This window comes from Tetrao urogallus (genome assembly GCF_951394365.1).
Source record: "Tetrao urogallus genome assembly, chromosome: 5".
NCBI lineage: Eukaryota > Metazoa > Chordata > Aves > Galliformes > Phasianidae > Tetrao > Tetrao urogallus.
The window spans coordinates 27,496,952-27,509,495 of record NC_136818.1 but is presented as its reverse complement, the minus strand read 5'-3'; the positions used below and the strand labels follow the sequence as shown (position 1 = coordinate 27,509,495).

The window sequence follows — 12,544 nt, the reverse complement described above, 5'->3', positions numbered from 1 at the left end:
TGAGTTTAATTTGAACTTACCAGGCAAAAATCAATTATAAATCAAAACATCGTATTTCATTTTCTCCTGAAGTTTTAAAAATGCTTCCTTAAGGCCTGATTCTACAGTAGTTTTCAAATGAAGCTGCTTTACTCTTTGCTGGTCTAATGCAGTGACTGGGGAAGCTTCTGCGTGATTATACAGTGGCTAAATGTAGCCCTTAATGATTTCTTACACGGGCATTGTCTCATAATGTTGAGCTAGGTTGTTGGTTTTTTTTTTTAGTTATATGTTTGTTTGTTTTTAACAGTTTCCTTAGTTCCTTATTTATATTGCTCTTTTTCCTATGGCACAACAACATGAATAACAGCCTTAGAACTTCCTCTCATTTTCATGCATGACTGGAATAGTATGTGTAATTGAAGCTAGAAGCGTAGGATCTCTGAGTAAAATATAGGTAGGTGTAAGCTGTTGAGATGCCTGAAGTTCTCTTCAGAACTATATTGTAAATAGAAGAAGCCTATGCTTCTATTAAAAAAAAATTAAATACATACGTGCTTAAAGTTTTACCAGATTAATGCCTCTGTTTATGTATGGGTGATTTCAGAGATCTGAAACATGCGTTATCTTGTATCAGTATGACAAAAAGCTTGCTTACAAAGTCACTTCTACCTCTCATGAATTGCTCTCAGTTCAGTGTCAAATGCCCTTGCTCATAGAGGGCTTACCAAATAGTGTATCTCAGCTCTTCATGTAATAGCTTTTACTAATTTTGTCCAAGAGATTACAGATTGCCTCTTGAAGAAAAAAATAACTAGGCAAGTTCAATGGATATCTGTGTGCTCATGTGTACATTGTGTAAAATCCAGCTATTTTAATAAGTAATCACATAATAATTTTAAGATAAATATAGGATGAAACTGAAGTGATAGAATCACTCTAGTTCAAGCTAATCAGAGAATTTGACATTTCATTTCTGTTACCTTTTTCTGATGAAGGAAAAACATCTTTGATTGACAGATTCCATTTACACAGGGATTTATTCAAAATAGCACTGGTACTTTCAGTCTACTTTAATAGTTTTTGTTTATTTTGACTTCTTAAACTGTAAAAGCTGAAAAATTAAACATGAAAATAAACGCTTCATAATTTCCTGAGTTTTTAACTAAAGCCTGATTGAGTAGAGTACAGTCTGACTGGCTAGAGTTTTGAGGTCTCTAATCTCTGGTCCAGTTAAACATTTAACTAAGAATATCCGTTTCTTGTTTTGTGCTGGCAACTCAGCGTTTTAAAGCACTTAGCAGCTTGATCCACTTCTTAGCTTTACAGGTTCAAATATAAAAAAATAACTGTGATGCACCATCTAGAGCATCTCCCATTCATAGAGGTGACTGTGCCAAAACAAACGGTTCTTCAGATTCCGACATTTATCTTTCAAAGAAACAATAGCTAGTTGATTGTAAAACATGGATCCATTATTATATCACATTAATTGCTTCTATCATATCTCTATGGTGACGCAGGACTCAAAGTTTAGATGTAACTCTGTAGTATAGTGAGATAGGTGTTTATCACTTTCCTTACTTTGTATTCTATTGTTTTTTGATTTGTACTTAAACTGTGCACTGAGTTTTCAAGGAAATAACCTTTTGATGCTCAAAGTACCTTTCTTCATACCTATGTACTCTCTCCTGCACAAGCTGCCTACTCAGCTTGGGAAAAACGCAGCTTTTGCCTCTTCTCAGATGAAGCATCTGCCGAGTAAGCAATTTCACAATAAATGCAGTCATTTAATGAATACTTTAAGAAATAAAGACTCTTTCTCCAAATATTTGTAACGATAGAATTGTCTTGTGGCAAAGGAAATAATTCAGCAGTACATCCCCTTCTCCCATCAAATCCAGTTTAAATAATAATAAACTCAGCAAGCTAATAATTAGTATTGTATATAATCTAATAAAATATATATTTTAATATTTTTTATTTTATATAAGCTAATAATCTCTATCAATATGTATCTGGTTATTATACCTATAGCCACTGAAGATATTTCTGAGTACTTTTACAAGCTGCCAATATGTCATTGCATATATTCGATAATTTGCCTGTCTTTATTTCAGTTTATTACAGTAGACAATAACACCAGTGGTGAATGCAAAGGGAAACAGAGTGCAAAGAAGCAGAGTGAGGATCTGAACTGTAGAATATAGTAAGCAGGGAATAATCATACACAGTGTCTGGATGGAAATGACTGTATGTATGTGTTCCTTTTCCACAAATATTTTCATGCCTTAGTATAAAATTGTTCTTGTTGATTAAGTTCTTTACTGTTTTGCCCAGAATTTTTTGTTCTGTTTGCACACAAATAAATTATTTTCAGAAACACAGAAATACTTCAATTAGAAAAGTATGAAAATGGAAATATTGTTGGCACCCGCTTGTAGCTTAAAAATCTGATAAATCCTGCATTTCTTTTCACTATTCACTTACAGTTTTCTTGTTTTCTTTTTTTTTCTTTGTTTTGTTTTGCTTTGTTTTTTTTGTTTTGTTTTTGTTTTTGTTTCAATGTTTATGGAGGTTAGTTTTGGTAAACTGAATGCCTTCATTATTCCCCGACCCCCCTGGTTCCAACTAGTTGATCACTAGTAGGCTAAAAATTTGTTTCATACTTTTAATTTGGCAAAAAAAATACAATAAGTACTTTTTTTTTTCCCTCCAGGTAAATGCCCTCTGGATTATTACTTAATTATTTTATTTTTTTCTAATATTTTAGTGTAATAAATGATTATTATACATATATATATATATATAATCCAGATGTATTGTACAGTAATTAAATGATGCCTGTCTGGAGACTGCTTTGGCTTATTCTTCTTTCTGTACACATATTTAGGTCTCAAGAAGAACTTTCCATATCAAGAAAGATATTTAAAAACAGAAAGAGTAAATAGTCATTAAGTATTTTAGAAAGGAATTAGTAAGAGGGGCAAAATATTTCAGGTGATTTGATACATCATAGCAATATTTTTTCTTAGTGAAGGAATAATATGTCTGAGTGCTTTATTTACCACTGCCTCATATTTATATTCTAACTTTTACTTTCTATGAGCATAATAGGACTCCTTGCTTTTTATTCAACTTGTTACACCATGATCTTTCTATCATTTATAAAGACTGCAAGATGTAACGATTAGTAAAACCAATTGTCTATTTCTATGTTTCATTATATACCAAAGGAGAGACCTGATGATAAGAACAGAAGTAGGAATCATAACCAAGAAGGTCATATGTCACTTTTTGGCCTAGTTCATCATATCCATGCAATAGCAAGCCAGAATTTTGACACCGACAACTAGTCTGAGATACATTATTTATCAGTAAAAGAAAGTTGTGATTGGAAACCAAACAGGAATTCATCTAGAATCTGATTTATGGAAAAATATGCTAACTTTAGTCCCACTGAGCTTCCTAGTACAGTAAGAGAAATTATCTGAATGTGTGTTGGGGAAAGAGTAATCCTTAGAAATATATGGTGAAATCAGGCAGGAGAGGAGTCACTAAAGAAAAGAGGATCCTTCTTGGCCATAGAATTTTCTAAGTGTTTCTGAGCTTCTGTTTTATTTTGCTCACTAATAATTATGAAACTTAGCATTTCTTGCGCTACTGTGGGCTACATAGAAACAAAGCCTAACTTCAGATTGGGCTGTGACTCAGAATTAAATTGTGAAGGAACTAATTCAATGTTTACCAAATTTATTTTAATTGAAATTAATTGAAGTTTAATTCTACAATTAAATTCTAAACCTTCAGTTCTGAGTGATTTTTTTTTTTTTAATCTTTCTGTGCTTGCACATAATGTACTAGTTTTATATGCAAATTCTTTCCCATTGAAAACAAAATCAAAACAAAAACAAATAAACAAATTGACCTTTACATCATGGGCACAAATTCAGATTTCACTAACATGGTGCCACCAAAAGAATTTGTATAAATTTCCCTCACTTTATTCTCTACTTACTAACAGACTACAGACAGCAAAGACATTTGCATTATTCTCCTCTGGCATTATGTAGCAGAACTTTCTTGGAAGTGCCACATTCTGCCATCCCAGATATAAGTTTCATGCTGGAACGTATAAACTATCAAAGAACCTAATTCTGATCAACAGGTAGGCACATTTATTTCATCTCATTAATAGATTAATAGATTAAACTGTTTTATTTTTAGAGAATGTTTTATATTGAATTTGAATCTTGACAGCATGAATGATGCTTAGGGAAGTAGTTGAAAACAGGTATTTCAAGGTGAACATTTCAGAGTGTGTCCTTGGACAATAGTATGCATGTGCTTTAATATTTATTCTTTCTATAAATACACAAAATATTCAGGCACAGTAAAGGATTATGGAAACTTCTGAAAACTTTTGTGAAGATGGTTTTCTCTTTTGTAAGGTGAATAAGATCAGTTGCATAGATAGCTTTTCACCTGTCTGCTGTTGAGAGAATGCAACCTTTCATTACTGTGCACCTCACACTGTCCATCCTAAAACACTCAATATTGCAACTCTAGGAGTCAGTATGACATGTTAAGCAGCTTGAAAAGGGCATGCCTTTTCAAGTCTCAGAGGTTTAGCAAGTGAAGCATTGCTACTGTTGTCACTTCTGCTCAGAATAAACATTTAGACCTAATTCCTAAGAAGAAAATATTCCACAGTTTAGACTTTTCTGTGTTCTTTGTTGAAACCATGAGTCACTGTATTTTATTTACCTGCAACGCGTGTTCAACACACACAAAAGTATATCAAGATATACTGCTTTTGTGTAAGAAGAAAGAATCCCACAGCATTTCTTTTTAATAACTGTTCAGCTACAAAATTTTATTGGTATCCTTCTATGTTCCCTCTAGAGGATGTAATGCACAAAAGCATTGCCACGGAACATATAAAATTACAAATGAAATTTATTGTAAAAAGTAGAATGTCTTCTAGACTGGTGTCAGTATTTATTTCATTCATAAACCAAAACTGCAGGTATAATATATTCATTGTCAGCAAGTTCATGTGTGTAAATTGCCATCCAACAGTATTGACTGATATAAGACAGATATTGAAAAGACAATTTAAATTTACTCTTCCAAACATAAACTGTTCCACAAAAGCACTGTAAAAACTCCTTCAAGGTTTTGTGTTGTGCTTCACATTTATGGTTAACTACATAATTTGGTTGTGTCATAATCCACTGTGTTTGGCAATTTGGCATTAAATGCCTGCAAAGCAGATTGAATTCTCACCACTTCACTGGTAGACAGTTTGAGTCTATGACGGAGCAAGCAAGAGAAGAGGTCTAGGCGACGTTGACCAGGTGGAGAGAGTTTATTTACACGATCACGTATCTCTAACAGCTGCAAAAGTGCGGAGTCCTGTGATCCCTGAGTATAGGGGTAGTCCAGCTGCAAAATCAAGTCTCTAATTGCTTCTGGGTCAAAGTGCATGCTGTAGCCAAACACTTGGATGTTATTGATTTTCATGTAGCCCAGATTTCTTGAGGGATCAATAAATTCCAGGGGTTCATAGTAGATGCTTTCGTTGCCATTTGGACCATTTGACTTTATTCGACTCCTCAAATAGATGTGTACTGTTTCAAAAAATGTCTTCCACTTGTTGCCCAGAGTCAGAGTCCAATTATAACACTGAAGGGGTAAGTCCAACTTAGTCCGCTCCCAGTCTGGGAAATTATTTTCATTCACAGGCATAAACCAGCTCTCAGAGTGGCTGCCCCCAAAAGGGTTGACATAAACAGCAAGAACAGGCTCTAAGGTGCTGTTTTTAGTTAGGCAGATTTGAAGAGAGAGGCCTAGTATCATATGGACCAGGCTAGACTTGTACTTGTTACTCTTAAGAGTAAGGAGCATTCGCTTGCGCCAAGAAGGATCAAACCAGTTGTTGAGGCGCATGTCATTGCTGATGAAAATTGCATGCACCTCAATTCTCCGATCTGTCTTCTGCAGTAAATACTTCATTTCCAGGTCCTGAAGGTCAGTCTCAAACCCAATGTAGTGCTCAGTTGATTCTGCCACTTCAGGCTTGCAAATCCCCTGGCTTAGCATGTATCCAGCATTACAGCTTCCACAGCGGGTACGATTGTCAGGAGCGCAGCTCAGACAAGCAGAGCCATCTCCAACTGTGCAGGGAAGGAACCCATGGCAGGCAACCTGGTCATTAGGGCAGGTGCATGTGTGGGTCTCTTCAGAAAAGCTTCCCAGAAGGCCATTTTCATTGCAGTAGAGAAAGGATTGGATGCGGTTGAGCCAATAGTTGGAGGATCTGCAATTTTAAAATAATGTATTTTAGCACAAAGAGAGACCTGAAAACAATAAATACTACCTTGTAATGTTTTTACCAGAAAGAGAAAGATGAAAGTGTTTTTAGTAAAAGATTAAGGCACTATGAACATAACTGAAGTCAAATGACAGCATCTGCTGTCAAGTAAATACACATATAAATTGCCTTTTAGCGATGCAAAACCACAAAAAAGAACTTTCCTTATAAACTTGCACAATAGGAACATGTGGATCATGTATTTTCTCTGCATCTCTGTCAAGAAAGCCTGTCAGAGTCATTTCTTCTGTACCTGTCTTCAGATTAACATCTTGAAATGCTATATAGTTGAAATTTCTTTTCCTCTTACTATTTGCGCAGGGAGGTGCATGACTTTGTACCATCAAGCTGTTTTGTTATGAAGATTTTTGTAAGCCTGAAAGCCTTCTTGTTTCTAGTTGTAACTGCTTTGATTTACAGCTAGTGAGGAATGGAGTGACCAAAATACTTACCTGGAAGGGCAAGTAGGGCCTCACTAAAACAGATTCAGTCTTAATTCTTCAAATTAATTCCAATACAATAACATAATCATAGAATCACATAAAGGCTTGGGTTAGAAGGAACCTTGAAGATCACGTAGTTCCTACCACTGCCATGGGCATGGTTCCCATATCCCTATGGGAAGCTGGTGGTGACCATGCTGTGTTTACTTTTCATCTTCTGAGATGAAATTAAATGATTGTTTTAATGTTTTTCTTGTCAACTTATTTTAGTTTCACAAGAAACAACAGACACTGTGAGAACACACTGAAACCAGTAATTTAGTCTGATGAGGTACAATTGCTAGCAGAAAGGCATTGTAAGAAACACAGTTACATGGACTTAGACAAGTGTTATCTCTTTTCTTGTCTGTACTTTTCATTCCTTTTTAGTAATTCTCGCAGTGCAGAGCTTAAAGAACTTGTTTTTGCTGCTGCAGTCTGTTCTACCGTTGCCATGTGAAAAAAAAAAAAATGTAAAAATAAAAACCCGTGCAATCATTTTAGACTCTGGTGAACTCTATTTTCTGGTTTTGGGCTTTGGGGGTTCTTCTTTCTGGTTGTTTCTATGCTATTCCCAGCCCCTTTCATTTTTCTTTTGTACATTTTGTCTATTCATACTTTTATGGAAGTATATACAATAAGACATATATATACAATAATACATGACTTAAATGCCTAAATAAATTGAGTCTCTGTGCTTAGTTGAAAGTTAAAATGAAGAAAAAATGCTTGGAAAGTTTACTACTTTCCTGAATAAAAACAGTGCATCCATTCTACAAAGAAATGCAATGTCACAACATAAATGTTACTCCAAAACTAAGTAGAATTTAAAACGAATAGATTTCCAAGGTAGAATCAAAGTTCCCAGGTACTGTGTCTGGCTCATTTTGACAGTAATCTATGCCCACAGAGTTTGCTCTGGCAGCTCAAAGTGCATTTTGGGTATGTTATTACCTCAATTCCTCTTATGTGTTGAACATGGCACCCAGCCTATGTCTCCCATGGTCTGTCATATTATTGTTAGGCCTATAGTGCATGACAGCAGTCAAAACAGAGAAGACTACTGTGTGAAAAAGTGAAAATATCCTTCCAAAGGTTTCCTGTTGTAGCTTTATCCTAACTCAGAATCACAGAATGACAGAGGTTAGAAGGGAACTCTGGAGGACATCTGATCAAACACTCCTGCTCAAATATGGACACTCAACACCTTATAGGTTCAAGTACCTATGTAATAACTGATACTTACTCAGATTCCAAAAGACGTTAGATGAATATAGAAAAATGCTTTTTTGAAGAAAACAAAAAGCCAAAAAAATAAAACCTTTCCTTTAGATCTTTGTGTTATGCCATTTACTTCAGAGTACACTTCTTTAAGATCTTACCTTATTTTTATTTGTTATCTTGGACAGATAACTGGACGGATTTAAAGGATGTGTCTCTTTCATCTCCAGGTTTTCAGCTTGCTAACTGGATGTTAACATTGTTCATGGTTTAAGACTAGTTCATACCACATGACTACTGTATCAAGGCAGTATGCTCATACGTCTAACAGCTCATGTTGCTCAGATTTGTAAGAGTGAATTTGAGCATCCTCTCCCACTTCTCTTGAAAGCAGAAGTGCTATGTCTTTGAAAAGTTGTTATATATCAGTAGTACATTTCCAGAAATATATTTTAAAAATACTTAACAAAGACCAGCTCTGAGTGTGCAGTTATAAATTTGAATTCAGACCAGTAGAGGATAAACATGAGAAGACAATCTAAAGATTTTTTGTTTTTGACAAAGCACTGACCAAAGAGACTAAATCTGCTTGTATCACTCACAAAAAAACATCAGCCATGCTATGTAGTTTGTAGAACCTAAGGATACTCCCGCATTCTGCATTACATTTGCATTCTAGTCAGATAAATGCTCACTGTGCCTGAGATGCAAAGCTGAACAAAGTCATGCAATTGAATCAGTTTCTCAGCAGAGAAACTCGGATTTTGCATTGTGTTAGTATGGACAAGAAATTTCTGCATTCCTGCTGGCTTGGAGCCCAGGCAGAGATATTTTTCACCTACACAGTAGCTATGATTTTTGGAGTCTGATTTTAGATACTCTCTGATAGATTTGTGGGTAGTACTTTGTGGAGGTATATACTTGTCATTGGATAGGTTCTAGCAGTGGATAATGGTCTTTGGTGATCAGAGGCTGCTCTGTGTGAGGAGAGTGGCACAGAGGGAAGGACAGATTGCAGCCACCTGCTCCCCATCCTTCTGTACTGCCTGGGGCAGGAGGAAGTAGATAAGTTGGGAGAGAAGGAGTGAAGTTGCGTCAGGAAAGATATGTGTGTGAGAAGGTATCCAGCTTATCCTGGCTGTTAAGCTCCCATTTTGGACAGCATAAAGGAGGATGACTCCTTCTGTGGACATGCCTCAGAACGAATAGATTGGACAAGTGTGCCCTGAACACACAGAGTGAGCTAGACAGAAAGAGAACAGAGTTCGCAGAATGATTGCAGACTGATGAAGAGAGGGACTGATGAAGAGCTGGGAGAGCAGGAAATAAATTGTCTTGGTCCACAGAGGAAAGGGAAGGAGGGAAACCTAGTGAGGAAGATTATATTGTAGGAAGAGGAGGATTTTAAGTTGCTGGAATAAGTTTTTTGAAATCAACAAAATTAACGTACAGGTAAATGTTGATTGGACTTTAATAAATCCTATCTCTAGGCACACAGTTTTTAGAACTTTTTTCCTTATTAAAGATCTAGTCTACTGCTTCTGTTATCATGACCAGCAAAATGTTATAATGTTATTATTGTTATTATAATGTTCTGTTATTATGACAAAAAAAAAACAAAAAACAAAAAACAACACTGTTGTTCTTTTAACACTTAATGAGCCTATCCTCCTTTTTCTACTAGGGGATAGAATGAGCAGTCTAAAAATCTTCATAAAGTTACACAGGTGAATGAAACTTTAGCTGCAAATTTACAACTTGAAATGTAGTTTTTAAAACAACTAAATCTTTGCTCAAGAGAAACAAGAACTTTAAGAGGGAGATACCTTTTTTTCCTAACAAAAGTTCAAAACAACAACCTTCTAATACGTTTACTTTATTTTGATTTTGTTTACCTTGTTTTAACAGACAAAATTTCAAGAAGTTCTAGTTGCATTTTGCTCTGATCAGTTTACAAGCAAAAGTTCTTTTTAAAAAAAAAATTGAAACTGAAATTTATTTGATCATTTTTTGTTTTGTATTGTTTTGTTTTTAATTTGTAATTTAGAAATACTACTGCTCTTTCTAAAGGTATTGCGTTTTCTCAAGTAAATTAAGAAAATTAAGAGAAAATAAACAAAATGTCAGGAATACCTACTTTATGTGAGCCACTCACCCTTAATTAGAAGAATATTAAGAAGAAAACAGAAAACAATTTTGAACTGAAAGAGGGTAGATTTTTATTAGATATAAGGAAGCAAGTATCTCGTCAAAAGTTGTCAAGGCACTGCAACACATTGCCCAGACAAGTTGTAGATGTTCCATCTCTGGAAATATTCAAGGCCTTTGAGCAATCTGAGGTGCCTCTGCCCATGGTAGGTGGTTGGACTAGATGAAGTTGAAAAATCATTTACAACCTAAATCATTCTATGACTTTTAAGTATCATGCCTTTTACAGCTTCATGATTTACAGTTCTGCCCTTCCTTAATGCCTATAGCCAATAGAAGCAAATTGAGTCTCTAATGCCTAAAAAAAAGACAAACTTCCTGAGTGATGTATAAGCCATTGACTCTTCCTGTCCCACTAGAAGATCTGGCTACTTTTTCTAATCCAATCTATGGTAACACCAGAATTTGAGGTATGCTGAGGTGTTTAATATCCTCCACAAGTTTGTCTGAAAACTTCCAACAGATAATTGACTACAGGTCAATAATTATGTCTATACTACACCACATAGTTAAAATAAGAAAATACTCAAAGAACATATATAAAAACATACCAGATGTCTTTTTGGAATTTAATGGAATTCTATTGTTTTTTTTCTCTTCAAACTTACCATGGCCTCCAGACAACAATAACATGTGGGAATAGTTTTTGAATCTTGGTGCACCTAGCATTAGACAAACAAAATCTCACTATCTTCTACATCATTATTTCATGAGACTTCCCTTTTCTACTACATCAGGTCTAATTATTCTTTAATTTTCTATATTAGATGACTCAACTAGTGCTTGATTGTTTAGCTACTCTATGCAAATGTGTTGCTCCTAGTTCATGTCTTTCATTTTTTGCCATATTCAAAATCCACTGCTTAGTCTGTCACTGGAAAGTAAGAAATATGAAAATTGAATCTGTCATAACTCTTCAATGCACCTTACCACTCTTCCATTTTTTGAAAGTTGGATTGATATCTATGGTCTACAGTAGTCACTAGGAAAAGGTCCTCTTCAGTTTCATAAGGTAGGATCTGAGTCTCTGACTTTAACCTCCTCAGATCTGTATCAATGACAATAATAGACTTTGCTCAAAATTTAGTGTACTTTTAGTTTTTCTCTTCACGTTTATTAAGTTCTTAGTACATTACTCCAATTCTGTATACAGTCATGGTGTCCTTTTACCTTTAATTTGTTCTATTTAATCAGTTATAGTCTCAGTGTGCTAATGAAGGACTAATTAGAAAGCTAAGAAGCTACTTATCTTAGCAGTTGTGGCTTGCATACATAGACTAATAAATAAATGAATACAATGAGTATCTGGGGGAAGATTGAAAGAGCTCTCCAATTATCCTTTTAGTGAGACAGTAAATAATATTATTTGATTTAAGAAATTAAATTTACTGGCCTGATGTGCTTGTTTTTCAAACACTGAGCTGCTGAACTTTGCAGTTTCAAACAGAATGAAACAATAAAAGTATTCCTATTTCAATAAGCTTTAAATCAAAATCTGATGCCCAAAATATCCATGCTTTCATGATCATACAATATTATGTGATAAGTTATTATCAAAAGCTATTTTAGTGAATAGTAGACTTGATATCATAATACTGTTGCATTAAAGTAATATTTAATTTAAAGAAAACAATCACTCATAGTATAGGATACTGCATATCATTATGATTAATTAGAGCTCCCTCAAAGTTTCTTAGAATTTCTCTGTAACTTTTTTTCTTGATTAATACAGAGTTGTGGAAATAAACCTTTCAAAATACAATGCAAAGTCACAAAAGAGCTGTTCAATTGAGGCTGAAATTTTTAACATAAATGTTACTGATTTCTTCCTAGCTTAATTACTGTCTTAATAGGAAATAGACCACCAACCTTCTGCTTATGCAGAGTACAGCACTGAGCTAGATAACCCATAAAAATCACAAACAACTGTAAATCTTTTAGTTATAATTATTCTAGGGTTTCAGTTTCATCCCTGGCAACAAAGAGTTTGTGATCACCTAAACCAACATATCTGTCTAATTATTTTGACCATCAATACAAAAAAGATGTCATCTTGTGTGACAATATTTCACAAATCTTTCACAATTTTAACAATTTGCAGGGAAAGAATTTCTATTTAATTATGATTTAATAACAGGCACAGCCAATTGAAGAAGTAAATTGCATTTTCTTAAATTTAACCCTTTTGATTAAAGAAGAAAATCAGGGTGTTGCTGGATGATCAAGATTTTTTGTGGCTAAACTTTCTGTTGCACAAAATGCAACAAAGAGTTGGCTA

At 34.6% G+C, this 12,544-nt stretch overlaps 1 protein-coding gene across 2 annotated transcripts in view; it reads right to left on the bottom strand.

The window, feature by feature from the left end:
* Positions 1 to 5,184: 5,184 nt before the first annotated feature.
* The window catches only part of BRINP3 (BMP/retinoic acid inducible neural specific 3), a gene marked incomplete at both ends in the record, with an annotated part of 182,516 nt that continues 175,156 nt past the window's right edge, over positions 5,185 to 12,544 (bottom strand). For both annotated transcript variants that reach the window (XM_079536350.1, XM_079536351.1), the window contains one exon: positions 5,185 to 6,301. In XM_079536350.1, the coding sequence (XP_079392476.1) occupies positions 5,185 to 6,301 (1,117 nt within the window). The remainder of the gene's footprint in view (positions 6,302 to 12,544) is intronic.